This window comes from Numenius arquata, chromosome 9, assembly GCF_964106895.1.
Source record: "Numenius arquata chromosome 9, bNumArq3.hap1.1, whole genome shotgun sequence".
NCBI classification, from domain to species: Eukaryota; Metazoa; Chordata; class Aves; order Charadriiformes; family Scolopacidae; genus Numenius; species Numenius arquata.
The window spans coordinates 58,758,396-58,776,104 of record NC_133584.1 but is presented as its reverse complement, the minus strand read 5'-3'; the positions used below and the strand labels follow the sequence as shown (position 1 = coordinate 58,776,104).

The following is a 17,709-nucleotide window of genomic DNA, read 5'->3' as shown; positions in this document are numbered from 1 at the left end:
TTTCAGCCCATCTCTGCACGTTGTGAGTTACGGGGCATTATCAGAAAGGACCAAGCAATAGGACCAGCCCTACAGGCTTCAACTGCCTCTTGGCTTCCTCCTCTGACAAGCAGACTTCAAACTGGTGTTTCCATCCCAGTTAAGGGAAACCACACCGAGTTTAGAGCAGCTGAGGAAATGCTCGAGAACATCTGAACTTAGGGACGCCAAGGTTTTCCAACAATAAAACTGTAGCAAATCAACCATAACTTTTTTTTTTTGCAAAATTGTAAATGACACCCAGAGTCCCGGCTGAATTCAACTACTGAAGGATGATTAAGTTGAAAATCTACAATTACTTCTGATCTTAAATAACTGATAGGTTTTTAACTCCCAACATACAGTAGCGAAGATGTAATATTACTTGGAGCTTTGTGAAACCAATCAATAACTATTAAAGCTGGATCCCATCAGCTACCACCAGGTATTAGCCACTTTCTCTGTATTTCAAGTATTCGGTTATTCTTAGACGCAGTTAAAGTAGTAAAATGAAGTGGTCTCATACTGACACCGCGATAAATATGAGATTAAATATAGAACAAATTTATTACTCCCTGAAGTCCTACTGAGCATCCTGATTTTCCCGTATCCACAACAGTATATAGTTTACTTTGATGTTTTATTATCCCAGATCTAAAGCGCTGGATTGAGAAGCCGGTTCAAAGACCTCACCCAGCCGCACCGGGAAGGGGGAAAAACGCCCGACGGCCACCCTGCAGATGGAGGTGCTCGCTCTCGGATGGCCATCACCTCCCGCTTCAAGCCAAGGGGCACCCAGGGGAGAGCCATTTGTGACACCGAGGGCTTGTGACACGGTGGTGGCACCCCCTGGACTGCGAGAGGAACACGCCTGCAGGAGACAGCTTTTCCCGATACCCCACTTTGAAGAAAGCAGAATAATCAGCCCATTTTTAAACCACTGTTTTTAAAGGCTCTGAGGAGTTTTAAAGTAAATCAGCTAATTACTCAGCTTGCTAAAAAAAAAAAAAAAAACCCAAAAAACCCAACCTGCAAATTAAGCGAAGATGGGTCTGGGTGAAGACGCCAGAAGTGGACGTTTCTGGCTCGCCACCTGTCCTGCGCTCCCAGGATGGTCCCAGCTTAACCCCACCGGGTCCTCACTGCAGGAAAGCTGCAGGAGCAACGAAGCAGGTCCTCCCCCATCAGCATCTGAGCTGGAGGGGGGGGTCACAAGGACACGAGCGTTCGGGTCTCAGCTAGATGGACGTGCCAAGGCATTTCTCCTTTCTCCATCGCTCACCCTTAAGCATTAATACTCAAGTGACCCACTGAATACAAATCTCCCAAAGGTGGTATTTGCAATCTAATCCAATGAAGGGATTTGAGCTTCACTACTGGACCATAAAATAAATTGAGACCCAAACAGGAAAATCATGTGGCCACGTCCAAAAGCTAGAAGTGAATTTTCATAGAATCACAGAATGGTTTGGGTTGGAATGGACCTTTAAAGGCCATCTAGTCCACCCCCCCTGCAATTAGCAGGGACATCTTCAACCAGATCAGGCTGCCCAGAGCCCCATTCAACCTGACCTGGGATGCTTCCAGCGATGGGGCATCCACCGCCTCTCTGGGCAACCTGGGCCAGGGTCTCACCATTTTGCTAGAGACTCTGATAGGCTGGACACACCTTCATCAGATGGGGAAAAGAACCCCACATGTTCTCATAAGAAAATAAAAATTAACCCTAAGTAACGGGAATACCTTCCTTCCAAAAGTGTTGTATCCATCTGGGCATCTGCTTGTACATCAGGACACTGCAACCTCTGCAGTTCAAAGCGATGGGACCACCCTTAGCACAATTTTGGCCAGGACCTACCAGCCTTCACCCCAGCAGCTCCTTGGCAATGCTCAGGCTGGAGGCAGCCACCCTCTTCTGAAAGCCAAGAAAGCATGATAGAAATAGCGATGCTATGCCAGCCCATCTCAGGGCCAGAGGACAAATCCTGCCATGGCTCCACAAGTGGAGATGTGACCACTGAAGGCGAGTTCCCAGCAGGTGAGATGAAAAGGGCTCTAAATTTGATAAGTGCATGTGGTAGGACTTCCATTGAATCATAGAATGGTTTGGGTTGGAAGGGACCTTAAAGATCACCCAGTTCCAACCCCCTGCCCTGGGCAGGGACACCTCCCACCAGACCAGGTTGCTCAAAGCCCCATCCAACCTGGCCTTGGACATGTCCAGGGATGGGGCAGCCACAGCTTTGCTGGGTGACCTGGTCTCACCACCCTCACAGGAAAGAATTTCTTCCTTTTGTGGGTCTTACATTCAAGGGAGCAACTTGAAGCAGAGGAAAGCAATGAGATGGACCCATGGAGTTATCTCCCATATCATCCTAAAGCAGACTGCATCAGATTTGGGGCTGGAGCCTTTCCCAGTGGTACGATGCATTTACGTCACCGCCTGACAATGGAACGGGGCTGACAAGGACTAAGACAAGATTAAGCATTCAGGAGAAAAGCCTGTCCTTCACAAAAAGAAGGGCGGGCAAGTCTATGGCGCTGCCTTTCAACACGGCCACGTGCCGACGCGAAAACCTCAACCTCCGGCTCCCGCTCTGGATCTGATGCTCATGACTTGGCAAAGCGATGCTGCCGCTTTCCCCAAAAGAAACCATTTCTTTGGAAAAGAAAAGCATCGCAGCAACCTCTCCCCTCCCTCATCAAGTCATCGTGTCGGCGTAACAGCCTGTATTTGGCGACTTCCCACCCCAACGTTGAGTCCGCATCTTCCCTGCTCCCGCGAGGGAGGAACAGATGCATTTCGAGAGTCCTCGGCGCACTCTGTTCCAAATTATTTCCATTCCTAATTAATATTCATCAACGAACCACAACACCGCGCCTTCAATCAACCGTCACACACCGCCCACGCTAGATGAAAGGACAACTACACGAGATAAGCAGTTTATTGGATCAAAAGTTCCCCTTTAGACGAGAAGACAGCCATTGCCACGGCGTAAAACTGATAGCATCCCATCACGGGTATACGCACGGAGGAGGTATCAGCAAATCTCCCTCTTTAAACCAGAGATTCAGCACAGAGAATGCACAACGCAATTATTATGTTAATTTATCTGCATTTTCCTGCCTGCTTGAGGCTTGAGCTGGAGGTAGGAACTTCTGTTTGAAAAGCTGGCGTTTTGTGTCACTGAAAATGGCTACTTCAAAAACCTCAATTGACATGCAATTACACCACCAGTGAGTCAAGCTGAATTCACAGAATCACAGACTGATAAGGGGTTGGAAGGGACCTCTGGAGATCATCCAGTCCAACCCCCCCGCCAAAGCAGGTCCACTTAGAGCAGGTTGTACAGGAACATGTCCAGGAGGGGTTTGAATGTCTCCAGAGAAGGAGACTCCACCACCTCCCTAGGCAGCCTCTTCCAGGGCTCTGCCACCCTCAAAGTGAAGAAGTTCCTCTCCTCATGTTTAGGTGGAACATCTTATGTTCAAGTTTGTGCCCATTCCTCTTGTCCTGTCACTTGAGCACCACTGAAAAAAGACTGGCCCCATCCTCCTGACACCCACCCTTGAAGTATTTATAGGCGTTGATCAGATCCCCCCTCAGCCTTCTCTTTTCCAGACTAAAAAGACCCAAGTCCCTCAGCCCTTCCTCAGCAGAGAGATGCTCCAGGACCCTAATCATCTTTGTGGTCCTCTGCTGTACCCTCTCCAGCAGTTCCCCGTCCTTCTTGAACTGGGGAGCCCAATTCCTTATGACTATTGTCAGCATCGCCCCATCGGTTTCCAACAGTTCTGGGCAAGGAGAACCTGGCCTGCCCTTCAACTTTTGCTTTTACCTGCCATTTATGCCTTGGCTCAAGCAAGATCCAGAATGTGCTTTTTCTTGTCTTCCTCCCCAAACTCAGCCCAGAAATCGAGGATCTCGTCCGCCCGCGCAGAAAGCAGCCTGGGGATAAAAGACTGGCCGTAGCTCTCGAGCACTAGCCCTGCATGGACAATAAATTAATTAAAAAGATACCTGACAAAAACCACATCAAGCCCACGTACAGCGACGACAAGCATTTAATCCCCAACGCCGCATTCCCCTCTCCACCGGACGGGAAACAGGTATTTCCCAGTGATAATAGCATGATGGTTAAAATGAGCAGGGAAATATTTATTTCCACGAGGGACTGAAACGGCCTGCCCAAGAAAAAGCGTATTTACACCCATTGCCAGAAAGGGAAAGTATAAATATTTCCAAAGCTTTATGAAGGCTAGTACTTACAGTCACGCTTTGAAAGGGAAAGAATAAAGCAAAATATTCAATTAGAAAAAATTACTATAATTGCAGGTTCTATTTTATCCCTCCATTAAAGCAATAAAGTGCCTCGAAATATTGCTGAGCTGGGATACAGAGCTTAGCGCTACTTAACATTTTAATATACATCCAGGGGGGCTAATTTAATTTAGATCTGCACGAGGGTCTTCTCTCCCCCCCTGGCCCCTACTCCCTCCCCCTACACTTCTTAAAATCCGGCTGGATAGAAATCCAGGCTTCTCCCCCTACGCCAAGCGATGTATGTGCCAAGCTGAGGCCGGACATAAATCCTGACACGTGTCAGCACGTCTCTGAAGCCAGAGGACATCAAGCACATAAATGCAGAGCTCCACGCATACAGAAGCCCAGTTAAAAGTGGATTTTGCTGCACCCAAAAGCCCTGATGTCTGAATTATTATTTATTTTTTTTTATTGGAGGAAAATGTCCAATTTCTACCACCCAAACACCAAACAAAAATCCTCTCGGAAATGTAAAATCACACCATTTTTGCTCTAATAGCTCATTAATCTCATGGGAAGGGATTTGCTATGGGAAGTCACTGAGGAAGCAACAGAAAGGGAAGCAAAGGAAGGGGGATCTTACTCCCAGCCCTGGCTCTTGCCACCCTTTCTCCAACACGACAACGCTGAAAGCCGTGGTTTTCTGGATATAACCTCCTTCCTCCCTGCGCCAGAAGATAAGTGAATCTTATTTCAGGGAGCCCTTCATCCTTTTAATTAAACAAATTAATATCACTTCTCCGTATCTCATAGCCTCTATTATCTTTTGTGAACTCCTACAATTCTGTTGTAAAGATATATTGAAAAAGCGCTAATTGAGATAATCTCTGGAATTCGAGAGTTAGTGTATTTTTAGCCATGTTTTAAAACTATTTTCCCTTTGTTTCTGGATTGCCTCCCATCCTTCCTCCCATGCCAGACTGTTTACATTATTTAAATCCCTTCTGCTTATACCACTCTTTACGATTTTTACTTCAACAACACCGGCCTCCGTTGCTCTTTTTTTTTCCCCCTCACTTAGACATAACTGGGATGAATTCCAATCCCAAACTCAAAACCGCTCCTGGTGCTTTACTGCTGTCGCTGCGTTTGGTACGTCAGGCAAGGCGTTACTGCCAGCCCTGTCATCCAGGATCCCCTGTGGAGGGGGGATGGAACCGAGCACCAAGAGTTAACCTCTTCCTCTTTTTACAACAGAAAGCGGGAAATTGCCATTTTCCCAGACACTGGAAATCTCTGCGAACCCACAGGGATACTTGTTATACCCCCCCTGCTTTATCAGACAAACCCGAAAGGATGGGGGAACCCATCACTCCTTTATTTTTGGAGAGAGCTGCGAAGCCCAGCGCCCATCATGGCCCGGCACTCCTGCCCCACTGCTGCCCCACAGAAAACCCCATGGAGCCAGACCCACAAGCTACAGGAGGCTCCGGCAGGCAGGTTGGGTTTGATTTCATAGAATCATAGAATGGTTAGAGTTGGAAGGGACCTTAAAGATCATCCAGTTCCAACGCCCCTGCCATGGGCAGGGACACCACCCACTAGAGCAGGTTGCTCAAAGCCCCATCCAGCCTGGCCTTGAACCCCTCCAGGGATGGGGCATCCACAGCTTCTCTGGGCAACCTGTTCCAGTGCTTCACTACCCTTACAGTAAAGAATTTCCTCCTAATATCTAATCTAAATCTCCCCTCTTCCAATTTAAAACCATTACCCCTTGTCCTGTCACTACATCTCCTGACAAAGAGTCCCTCTCCGGCTCTCCTGGAGGCTCCCTTCAGATACTGGAAGGCTGCTATGAGGTCTCCCCGGAGCCTTCTCTTCTCCAGGCTGAACAACCCCAGCTCTCTCAGCCTGTCTTCATAGGGGAGGTGCTCCATCCCTCTGATCATCTTCATGGCCCGCTGCTGGACCCGTTCCAACAGGTCCATGTCCTTCCCTTTTGCTTTTTTTCCGCAGGTTTAATTAGCAAGGTGATAAAGGCAGCTCCGGGTGCCAGAGCCTTTTGCACTGTGGGCTCCTGAAGAGTTTTTAATAAGAGTTCTGCCAAAGCGTGGGGGGGGTTTTACAGCAAATTTTTCCCTGCATCAAGATGCCCTGCAAAGGTAGACAGGGTGACAGAGCACCTATTGCGTTTTTCCAGTGCAAATCTCTGCGGTGTTAATTTAAGGCTGTTCAGAACAGGCTTGTTTTCCATAGTCCCCATTCGCCGATCACCTATATCGGGGCATTAAGGCAGAATTTATGCTTCACTCCTGGCTTAGTCCTATTTCCCAGGGGGTTTGGAGACAAGTGGGGACATGCCTATTCCCTCAAAAAGGGGATACGATGCACAGGTATTTATTCGGGATGCAAGAATCCCCAACAGCCTCTGCAAGAGGAAATCAAACCATCACCAGAGCGGAGCAGAGGAAGAGGAGGTCCTGGCGATAAAGGCTCTGGGCTTGAACGGAGGAGGTTTCAGCTAAGCTGCCGATTCTGCAAAAGGTCTTCTGTGCAGCCGAAGTCACTTAAGGACAGACTGTGAATATTTCATAGGTGAACCTGAGCTCTCACGAATTTCAGAAGAAAGGAGATGTCAGGAGAAGCACAGTTCTTCAGGTCCCATTATGGTTTTGGGGACAGGTTTAAGATTGCCTTTCGCTCGTTTTTTTGCCTCTTGGCCAAGATCCGATTCTGACGTAACGGGGCTGCTGGTTCAGCTGGAGCTTCGGGATGCTGGTGGAAGGAATAACACATCCTTTTCTACTCAAATAAGGAAAGCAGACACAGACACACAGCTTAACCATCCAAGTATGTGCACGCTTTCAACGGAGCACTCGGCCCATGGGGCAGATTTGACCAAGGGTGGACAAATAACAGCTGCTGAGGTGACACTTGAGCAATGTAAACGTGGCTCCTATGCTACAGCAGTTCCATATAACCAAACGTAGGGTAAAACTGGAATATAGCATGGTGGGAAATACAAATTCCCAGAGTGGGGGACTTGTAAAAACCATTAAAAAAAAAAAAAATCCAGCCATGGGGAGCTGTAATGGGCTGCTGCCAGCCCCCCTGGGGTCGCAGCCAAACGCTCAGCCCCACAACCCACGAGATTTTTGGAGCATCCTGGACACCGCGGGCACCACCAGCCCCCAAGGACACGGGATGCACCCGCTGATCCGCCTGCAAAGGTCACGCTGTTCCGCTCCACAGGGTTAGAAACACAAGCTGTTCCTCCCACCGCCAGACTTGCCGCTCGGTTTGAGGATTTTCTAAAGATCCCTCTCCCCAGGAAAGCTCTTTCCCCATTTTCTCAGGATCCGGTTTGGAAAAGCATCCCAGCGCCCTAAAGCAGTCACAGCAGAGTAGGGTATCAGTCTGAATCCCAGCACATCAGAAGAAGGTGAGTCAATGAAGGAACAATAACTGGCACGACTTCTTTGCTTATACCTTTAATTACAATTTAATTGTATCTCCAGCTACAGCAAAGCATCGCTCTGATTCATAGTTCCTCTTGCCTAAAAGCTTTCAGGTGTTATAACACTGGCTTACACGACCACTGGTTTTCATGACAGCGAGGTGCTGAAAATCAAGTCAGGGAAATAAAGCAAAAGGAAAGTACAGGGAGAAGTTCTGTGAGGGATCCAGACTCCTCCATAGGCTCACCTTCATTCCCCAAGGAAAATTACACGTTTGACGTCCAATTTCTGCTCCTCGCAGTCTCAAGACAGCGAAAGCAGCTCTCCTCCAAAGAGATGCTTTATCACCATCAGTTCTACCTCCATCCTTTTCATTAAAGGAAATGCTCCCTGAATAACCTACATTTGTACTGAGAGGAGAACCACTGCAAGGAATAAAGCTTGCTCAGTGCAGCTAAAAGCAAAATGGAAGTGTCTAGAAAGGTGGAAAATAGAGAGCTTGTAATTTTAACATAAAAATAAAGGTGAACCATCTTTTCTCCTTCCCTTGGCACCCTGCCTTCCCTCCACCAGGAAAGGCACTTTCAGGTTGCCCCTGGCATTAGAGATGAAGCCATAAGGCATCTGGAAGAAAAGGCACGACTGTCCTTCCTAGAGTTCAGCGTGAAGCCTGAACAACCGAAAAGGGACGTTCTGGTCAAAGACCACACAGGTAGCAGCATTTAGGAAGGCAGCCTGCAACCCAACTTCAAAACAACCTTCTTCCCTTGTAGAATCATAGAATGTGGGTTGTGTTGGAAGGGACCTTAAAGATCATCCAGTTCCAACCCCCCTGCCCTGGGCAGGGACACCTCCCACTAGACCAGGTTGCTCAAAGCCCCGTCCAACCTGGCCTTGGAGATGGTCTCTTGAAAATACCTAGCATCAGTGTCATCACCTTGAAAGCCATGGACACTTTACGCTGGTTCCAGTATGAAGAAAGCCAGGTCACCAAAGCACTTTTGCTTCCCCTTCCTTCTCCCCACATACCATGGTGGAGAGGTGATGAGCTGCTGTCACCACAGGACCGCCTTACTCACCGGGCACTTCATGCCCACATAGCTCTTCCTCAACAGCATCCCCACCTCCAAGAGGAACCCAAACTCCGGTTTCTCCTCCAAATCCTACTCACCCACCTATCCAAGCCACGCTGTCGCTGCAGGAACACTGAAAAGCATGGGAAGGCAGGTTCCCACCAGGTCAGGGCAGCATGTTATTTCTCCCAAGAAAAGGTTTGGAGAAAACTCTGCCCTCCCAAGGCTGGCACAGCAGATCTGCTTCAACATCTGTGGTTTGACCCCCTCTAGTGGGTAGCGCTCAACAAGACACGGCGCCTCACCACCACCCCGCAACCAATGGAGACCCTACTCAAGTGATAAAGCCTTTTTTCATTGTTATTATGACGATTATTAATTTCCCACACGCACAACCTACCTGCCTTGCACTTCAGATTCAACATCTTTGGACCTCTACACCCACAGCCCGGCCCTTCCTTACAGAGATACTGCAGAAAATTCTTAGAAATGGGGGCAGAACGGGTAAGGTTTTTGGAAAGGAGAAGCACCTCGCTGGGAAAAAAAAAAAAAAAAAAAAAAAAAAAAAGCAAAAGCTATACCCCAGCCCTGATTTTGTAGGGAGAACATATTTATCATCTATCCCAGAATGTCTTCCCTCTGCCAACTTGTCAAAAGCTGACAAAACTCCATACTATAAAAGCAAGCTGTTAAAACTTGGCTAAAGGGAAAAACTTAGCTGCCAGACAAGCTAACCAGAAAAAGCTGAAAAAAAAAATAAAAATATATATATATTCGAGTGTGCCAGAGCAGGCAGTAAATTTACAGAAAGGCTCCGCAGAGCTGAACGTCCCAAACCAAGACAAGGAGGCAGCGTTAGGTCAGCAGCTTCTCGCTCATCTGTCATTTGAGGAGCAGATGTCTCCCCCTTCAAGGGATTTGGGTGGATATCTTAAGAGTTGTAGCCGCCTGTACTTCTAAACTATCCAAAGTAGCACGTATCTAACTCACAGTTCATCCCAGAACAAAGTATTTTAGTAGAGCCTAAACCCACTCATCACGCACTCATTAAATACCACATATTCCATTTAAACCCATTGATTCATCCTTCCACCTCCGGGCACGCCGAAAGATGAACAACTCACAGATTTGGTCTTTCCACTAATAAACAATCTTGTCAAGTCCTCGCCTCAATTTTAGGAGTTTTTCTTTTAACCACACACATCCACGAGGTGTTTTTAATGTCAGAACAGTGACAAGGGTGTTTCTGGTTTGTTTGGTTGTTTTTTTTCACAGAATGTTTTTCTTCGAAATATGTATTCAAACCAGTTTGAAAAACAAACCCCAGGAATATATCACATTCAAGTCACGAAACTTACTGTTACTGACAGTTTAACAGACACAGGGCGATTTCCAGCCGATCAGCATTCATTTTAGCTCAAACTCCACATACCATTAATCCAATGGAATCCAATAATGTTTTCTTTAATAGCACCCCGCGACGCGAAGGATCATACTTTATACTCTAACCCTTGTACTCCGGGACAGCCATCGTGACCCACTAACCCACTTCCAACAGAGGTTAAAGAATGGGACGTCAGACGCAGGAGTTACACTCTTAATTGCCATTAATACAACCGGCGCAACTCTCCAAGGTTGGGAAAACTTCCCAGTCTCCTGAATTTATCCCGCTGAATGGCTTCAGCGAAAGCAACAGCCCTGGCAAGCTCTGACGGCCGACTCGCCTTCAGCCTATTTCCAGCAAAACCACAGCCCGGCAACATCCCTCCTCAATGAAGAGCCCTTCTGCAGGGAGGGCAGCGGCTCAACGGCGAGTGTATCGGGCCCCGGCCAGCATCCTTTCCTTTCCTTTTTCCTTTCCTTTCCTTTTTCCTTTCCTTTTTCCTTTCCTTTTTCCTTTCCTTTCCTTTTTCCTTTCCTTTTTCCTTTCCTTTCCTTTTTCCTTTCCTTTCCTTTTTCCTTTCCTTTCCTTTTTCCTTTCCTTTCCTTTTTCCTTTCCTTTCCTTTTTCCTTTCCTTTCCTTTTTCCTTTCCTTTCCTTTCTCCTTTCCTTTCCTTTCTCCTTTCCTTTCCTTTCTCCTTTCCTTTCCTTTCTCCTTTCCTTTCCTTTCCTTTCCTTTCCTTTCCTTTCCTTTCCTTTCCTTCCCTTCCCTTCCCTTCCCTTCCCTTCCCTTCCCTTCCCTTCCCTTCCCTTCCCTTCCCTTCCCTTCCCTTCCCTTCCCTTCCCTTCCCTTCCCTTCCCTTCCCTTCCCTTCCCTTCCCGACAGGCTGGCTGAGGTGTTCTAGTTGTCAAGGTAATCTAGGAGATTAGAGATGAAAGGTGAAAATCGCAAATTTTATAAAGGTAAAAAGCCCAGGAGCTGAGCTTTACCAGTCTCAATGCCATTTGAGATCATACTAGTTTAAGCAAGAATTAAAAATATATATATACACATATATATATGTATATACACACACATTTTTACAGTGAGTATGTACTTTGTTTCCAGCAGCCGCTACAGGCAGGCAGTATTAACACAGCCTTAAGTTGTCAGCTGAGCAAAAAAACAACCACAAAAAACCCAGGAATATGATTAAGTACTTGCACTGTCGTTGTCCCCCCCCCTCTTCCCCCCAGAACTCCTGCCTGGTCACGATTCGCTCTCTGAACAGGACAACAGGGGACATGAAGAGAAGGCAAAGCCCCCGCCCCAGATTGCTCAAAAAACCAACAAGCTACTTCTCCCACAATCCTGACAACATGAAGAGAGAGCCTTGCTAAAATAGAGGAGTCTCGCTAAAATAAGAACCCGATGTGTGTTTATATTTCTGCCGGAAAATGTTATTTATTCATCATCTTATTGACGAGTCTTCCCAACACTTAGGAAAAGAAATCCCTACAGGAATTGTGTCATCCCCCAAATCAGACCCCAGATTATCTAACGTTTCCCAAGAAGCAAAAGCCCTCGGCAATTCAGGACAGGGATTTCTGCGTGACTCTAATCTGCTCCCTCTATTCTCTCCGACTCCGCTTCCAGCTGCTGAGCAACAGCCACAGCAGCCTCCAAAAAAAAATAACGTAAAATCCCCATTACGCCACACGCCGCCGTATCCGTGATGATGCAGGAAACCAGGCTGGATGCGTTATCACACCCTCAACTTACACCGTCCCACGGAGGTCCTCCTCCTCCTCCATCCCCGGGGATAAACTTCTCCCCAGCACGACGCGGTTTTAGCTGCAGGAGAAAACACGGCGCTTCCCACGATTAGTCCTATCCCCGCATTCGAGATTAATTTTAACGGCATTGGCAATAGCTACGGTGGGAATGCAAAAAGGACCCCCTCGTGGAGGTCAGCCCACGGATGCCGTGAAGCTAATTCCTGCTCTGCTCCGATACCGGGAAGCAGCTCCACGCCGACGTGCCTTAAAAAGCGGGAGCCGTGAGCTCGTCGGGATTAGGGATCAACAGGAGAGGAAGCTCCCTGGTTTCACCGGAGGCGAATCCGGTCTGCAGAGCTCCTTTTCGGCGGTCCCAGCCCCTGCACAACCTCAGAGGCAAACATTTTATTTTATTTTATTTTTTTTACCTCTGCATTAACAAAATCTGGGCAACTTGCGCCTTGCTGCTTCGTATTACCCCCCCCCCCCCAAAAAAAAAAATAAAATAAATCACTGCTCCATCTCTCCCAGCATCGCTTCGGTGTCCCCCTCCCCACCTTGCTCACTCAAGCACGTGAGGTTTTTTTTTTTTTGCAAATGCTGGTTTTTCACCACAGTTATTTCATTTTGCCTGGCTCCAAGAAGGGGAAAAAAAAATAAATCCAACTTGCCAGAGGAGCATCTGCATCGAGAAGGGCTTTTGCTGATGGGCTCAGCAGTCGGGAGAACCAGGGAAAGCAGGGAGAAAGGGTCGCCGACCAATTCATCATCCCGGCACGCAGGCATCCCCCCTCCCGCCACCCCCCCCCAAGCCCAAATCTCCGCCGCAAAATATAAAGAAAAAAACCCAGAATAACCCCCCCCCCCCCCCCCCCCCAAGCAGAAGTTGGGAACGAACGTGCTTCGAACGCTACACAAATGACATTGAAGACGCAGAAGAAATATGTATTTGCTGTTGCGCTGCCCGATTTCCCGGGCTGATTTCCTAGGTATGGATTTCACGCACCCTTCCCACACAGATTCCAACCCCCTTCCCCATCCACCCCCTCGGATTCTTTAAAAATTAAAAAAATAAAATAAAATAAAATAATAAAATAAAATAAAAAAAATCTTTGATGTGTATATTCATCTTATCCGGTGTCCTCAGAAGAGGTGTCAAGGCCCTCCCCTGCCTCCACCCACGCAGCCCTCCCCCAGGCTCAACCATGCTGTCTCCATCTTAACTCCAGCCACTTCTTCATTAAGCGGCGGAATTAACCCCTTCTCACCGAAAAAAAAAAATATAAAGGACCTCCCCCCATCGGTCATCACTTTCTGCCTTCCCCTGTCATCTTTTCTCTCATCCAAAAAAATTCCTAAAATCCACCAACTGAGGTGATTTTTGCCCCGTTAATTCATCTGGGGAATACCAAGGCAGGGATATTAACCCTTCCAGCGAGCCCCTCCAGGGCTTCCAACTGCTTCACCATGAGGTGCCACCTTCTCCCTGCCCCCCGCCGCCTTGAAAAAATTCACCACCTTCTCCCCAAGGATTATTTTTAAAGCTACAAAACCCAACCAACCCCATCTGCAGCCTCTTCCCTACAGTCCAACCCCGCCATGGGGTGGAGGGGGTGCATCCACCACCCCCCCCATGACACAACCCGAAGACTTCCCTCCGCTCTCCATCACCCCCAACCCTCGCCCACCCCTTCCATCTGATTAACCCCACATCCCATCTCGGAGGACTCCGGGCCACGTCGGGTCTTCACGGTTGTCCTTACAACACCCCTTTCGGGAAGACCGACATCTCTCTGCGAGTGTTTGCATCTACAGGCTTTCATCCTGGAGAATCCTTCCCACATCTCTTTTTTTTGGGGGAGGATAATGCGATTTTCAGCTCAGTCCGAAGGATGCTTTTTTATTCCCACACTCTCCTCTGACCAGCATCTCCTGGACCTGCTGGAGGGGAAGAGTCCCCGTCCCTGACCTTCAGCCTCACACCGGCCACCCCACCGCCGTCCCCACTCCCCGGAGGAGAAGGTTTCTCCGTCCGCCAAAGCCACAGCATCAGGCTGCGTTTTTCCACTCCAACCTGCTCCTTCGGTGCCGGGGGGGTCTCCTCCCCCTCCACTGAGTGGGGAGAAGCTCTCCAGGATGGATGTGACCCCTCACCCCCTCGTCACCTACGGGGGGTTTGACCCACGCCAGGAGGACACCGACCCTCTGGAAATGGCACATCCCAGCACTCAGCAGCCGGGGGTCCCACCATCTTCTCCCCCTCTTTCTGTGGGGCCTCCCCATCTGCAGAAGGGGAGCAGTGGGACAAGCCCTCCCCAGGGCCGCAGGACCTCCCTCTGCAGCGCTGCCGGTGCGAGGGTCACCCCCCAGCCCTGGGGCCTGCCTCCACACTGTCACCCGTGGAGTGTCCCCCCCCTGCACCAGCTCCTGTAGGGAAGAGCGGGTCCACCCCCAGCTCCCCGTCCCGCCCCATGGCTGTGGGGCAGCAAGAGCCCACCCCATCCCTTGAGGGACCATCTACAGCCCCACGGTGATAGAACCCCTTCCACCCCCTGTGCTTGTGGGGGGCATGGACCCGTGTCCCCTCCAGGCTGTGAGGGGACAGCAGCCCCCATTCCCCTCTCCCCAGCCCCACATGCTCATTTCGGGGGCAACCCTCCTCCCCTTGGGGTTCTCCTCGGTGAAGCAGGGGTCACCCCAAATCTCCACATGGGGGGCACCGACCCATGTCCCGCTTGGACCAACGAACCCGACTCCTCCCACCTCAGCCCCACAGACACATTTTGGGGGAACTTCTCTTCCCCTTGGACGTCCCCTCAGCACAAGGGGGGCCCCTACACCTCCTCCACCCAGAGGAGCACTGACCCATGCCCACCTTGGACAGTGAGGTGACAACGACCCCCATGTTCCCCACCTCAACCCCCCAGGCTCATTTTGTGGGAATCTCTCCTTTCTTTGGGTCTCTCCTCATGCAAAGCATGAGTAACCCTCGAATGTCCTCTCCTTCTCCATGTGGGGGACACCACACTGACCACGACCACCTCATATCACGAGGTGACACTGACTGACATCCATCTCAGACCACAAGCTGACAGCGACCCCCATCTGTCCCACCTCAGTCAGGGGACAGTGACCCACCTCCGCCTCAAACCATAAGATGACACTGACCGATGTTCACCTCAGACCTGAGGTGATGCTGATCTATATCCATCTCAAATCATGAGGTGACAGTGATGACCATCCACCCCACCTTACCAGAGGACAGTGACCCACCTCCACCTCAGACCATGAGGTTACACTGGCCACCACCAGCCCCACCTCAGCCAGGGGACAGTGATCCATCTCAAACCATGAGGTGACAGCGACCCTCATCCATCCCATGTCAGCCAGAGGACAGTGACCCATGTCCACCTCAGACCATGAGGTGACACTGACCCCCATTAGCCCCACTTCAGCCAGGGAACAGCGACCCCCACCCACCTCAAACCATGAGGTGACAGTGATGTCCATCTGCTCCACCTCAGCCAGGGGACAGCGACCCACCTCCAACCATGAGGTGACAGTGACCCATGTCCACCTTGGACCAGGAGGGGGCACTGACCCACATCCATGTCAGACACGAGCTGACAGTGATCCCCATGCACCCCACCTCAGCCGGGGGACAGCAACCCCCCTCAAACCATGAGGTGACACTGACCCACGTCCACCTTGGACCACAAGCTGACAGTGATCCCCATCCACCCCACCTCAGCCAGGGGACACTGACCCCCTCAAACCATGAGGTGACACTGACCCACGTCTATTTCAAACCTTGAGGTGACACTGACCCAGGTCTATTTCAAACCATGAGGTAACACTGACCCATGTCCACCTTGGACCACAAGCTGACAGTGATCCCCATTCACCCCACTTCAGCCAGGGGACACTGACCCCCCCCTCAAACCATGAGGTGACACTGACCCACGTCCATTTCAAACCATGAGGTGACACTGACCCATGTCCACCTTGGACCACAAGCTGACAGTGATCCCCATTCACCCCACTTCAGCCAGGGGACACTGACCCCCCCTCAAACCATGAGGTGACACTGACCCACGTCTATTTCAAACCATGAGGTAACACTGACCCATGTCCACCTTGGACCACAAGCTGACAGTGATCCCCATTCACCCCACTTCAGCCAGGGGACACTGACCCCCCCTCAAACCATGAGGTGACACTGACCCACGTCCATTTCAAACCATGAGGTGACACTGACCCACGTCCATTTCAAACCTTGAGGTGACACTGACCCATGTCCATTTCAAACCTTGAGGAGACACTGATCCACCTCCACCTTGAACCATGAGGTGACACTGACCCACGTCCATTTCAAACCTTGAGGTGACACTGACCCACGCCCATTTCAGACCACGAGGTGACACTGACCCACGTCCACCTCTGAGCTGCCAACGACCCCCACCCGCCCCACCTCAGCCAGGGGACACCGACACCCCTCAAACCATGCGGCAGCGTCACCCGCCCGCCCGCCCCACCTCAGCGGAGGGGACGGCGACCCTCACCCGGGGCGCACCGATCACACACACACCCCCGCCATGTCGGGCAACGCGCTGCCGGCCACCCCCGAGGGATGGCGGGGGGGGGGGGGGGGGGGAGAAGGTGGGGTGGAACGGACACACGACGACGACGACGACACACATAGTGTGTGTGTGTGTGTGTGGGGACACCCGGCCGCCCCCTTACCTCCAGACCTGCCCCATCTGCAGCAGGTGGATGACGGACTGCCAGACCCAGACGGAGATCCTGCAGAGGCGCTGCGCCCCGGGGGTGGTGGTGCCGGCGGCTCCTCCTACCCCGCCGGCGGGTCCCCCCCGCCGGCCGACGGCCCCCATCATGGGCGGCCCGCGGCTGGTGAGGCCCTGCACGGCCCCCAGCCCGCCGCCCGTGTAGTCCTGCACGAACCAGCGGAAGCTGAGGATCTGCACCAGCACCGAGGGCAGCAGGACGAAGGCCAGCGTCAGGCCGCACCAGACGTAGTCCCGCCGGCCGTAGTGGTGCAGCGCCAGCCACAGGTCCGTCCCCACGTCCCCCACCAGCACCAGCAGCGCCAGCACGATCCACAGGCAGTCCAGCCACGGCCGCTCTCCCCCCTCGGCGACCTCCGGCGCCCGCGGCGGCCCCTCGGCGGCGGGGCGCGGGGCCAGCGGCTCGGCGGCGGCGGCGGCGGCCGCCCGCCCGAAGAGGCTCCGCAGGCAGGCGCTCCGGCAGCCCCAGTAGCAGGACGACGTGTTGCAGCAGTGGCAGATGTGCAAGGAGCTGCTGCCGCCCGGCTCCTCCGCGCCCTCGGCCGCCGCTGCCCCGACGCCGCCGCAGACGCCCGCCGCCGCCGCCGCCTCGTCCAGGTTGTGCAGCTGGGCGAAGCCCACCCCGCTGCCGCCGCCGCCGCCGCCATCCGACTTGGCCGCCATCTTGCTGCCGCCGCCGCCGCCGCCGCGTCTCCGGCCCCTTCGCCGGGCGCGCTCGCTCGCTCTGCCCCCCCCGTCCCCGCTGCCGGCACCCCCCCACCCGCCGCCCGCCCGCCTGCCCGCCCGCCGCTTCCGGGGGCGGCGCTTCCGCGCCCGCGCAGGACGGGACGGGACGGGACGGGCCGCCTAGCGACGGAGCGGGGCAGCGACAGGGGGGGACGGCGGCGGAGCGGGGCGGGCAGCGGCAGAGCCGGGCAGCCGCCGCCGCACCGGCTGGCAACGGCCGGGCTGCA

The 17,709-nt window shown here is 51.8% G+C and overlaps 1 protein-coding gene across 1 annotated transcript in view; it reads right to left on the bottom strand.

Moving 5' to 3' along the window:
• Positions 1–17,419, bottom strand: part of XKR6 (XK related 6) — a 190,018-nt gene extending 172,599 nt beyond the window's left edge. The window contains exon 1 of the mRNA XM_074154142.1: positions 16,695–17,419. Within this exon, the coding sequence (XP_074010243.1) occupies positions 16,695–17,419 (725 nt within the window). The remainder of the gene's footprint in view (positions 1–16,694) is intronic.
• Positions 17,420–17,709: the final 290 nt, after the last annotated feature.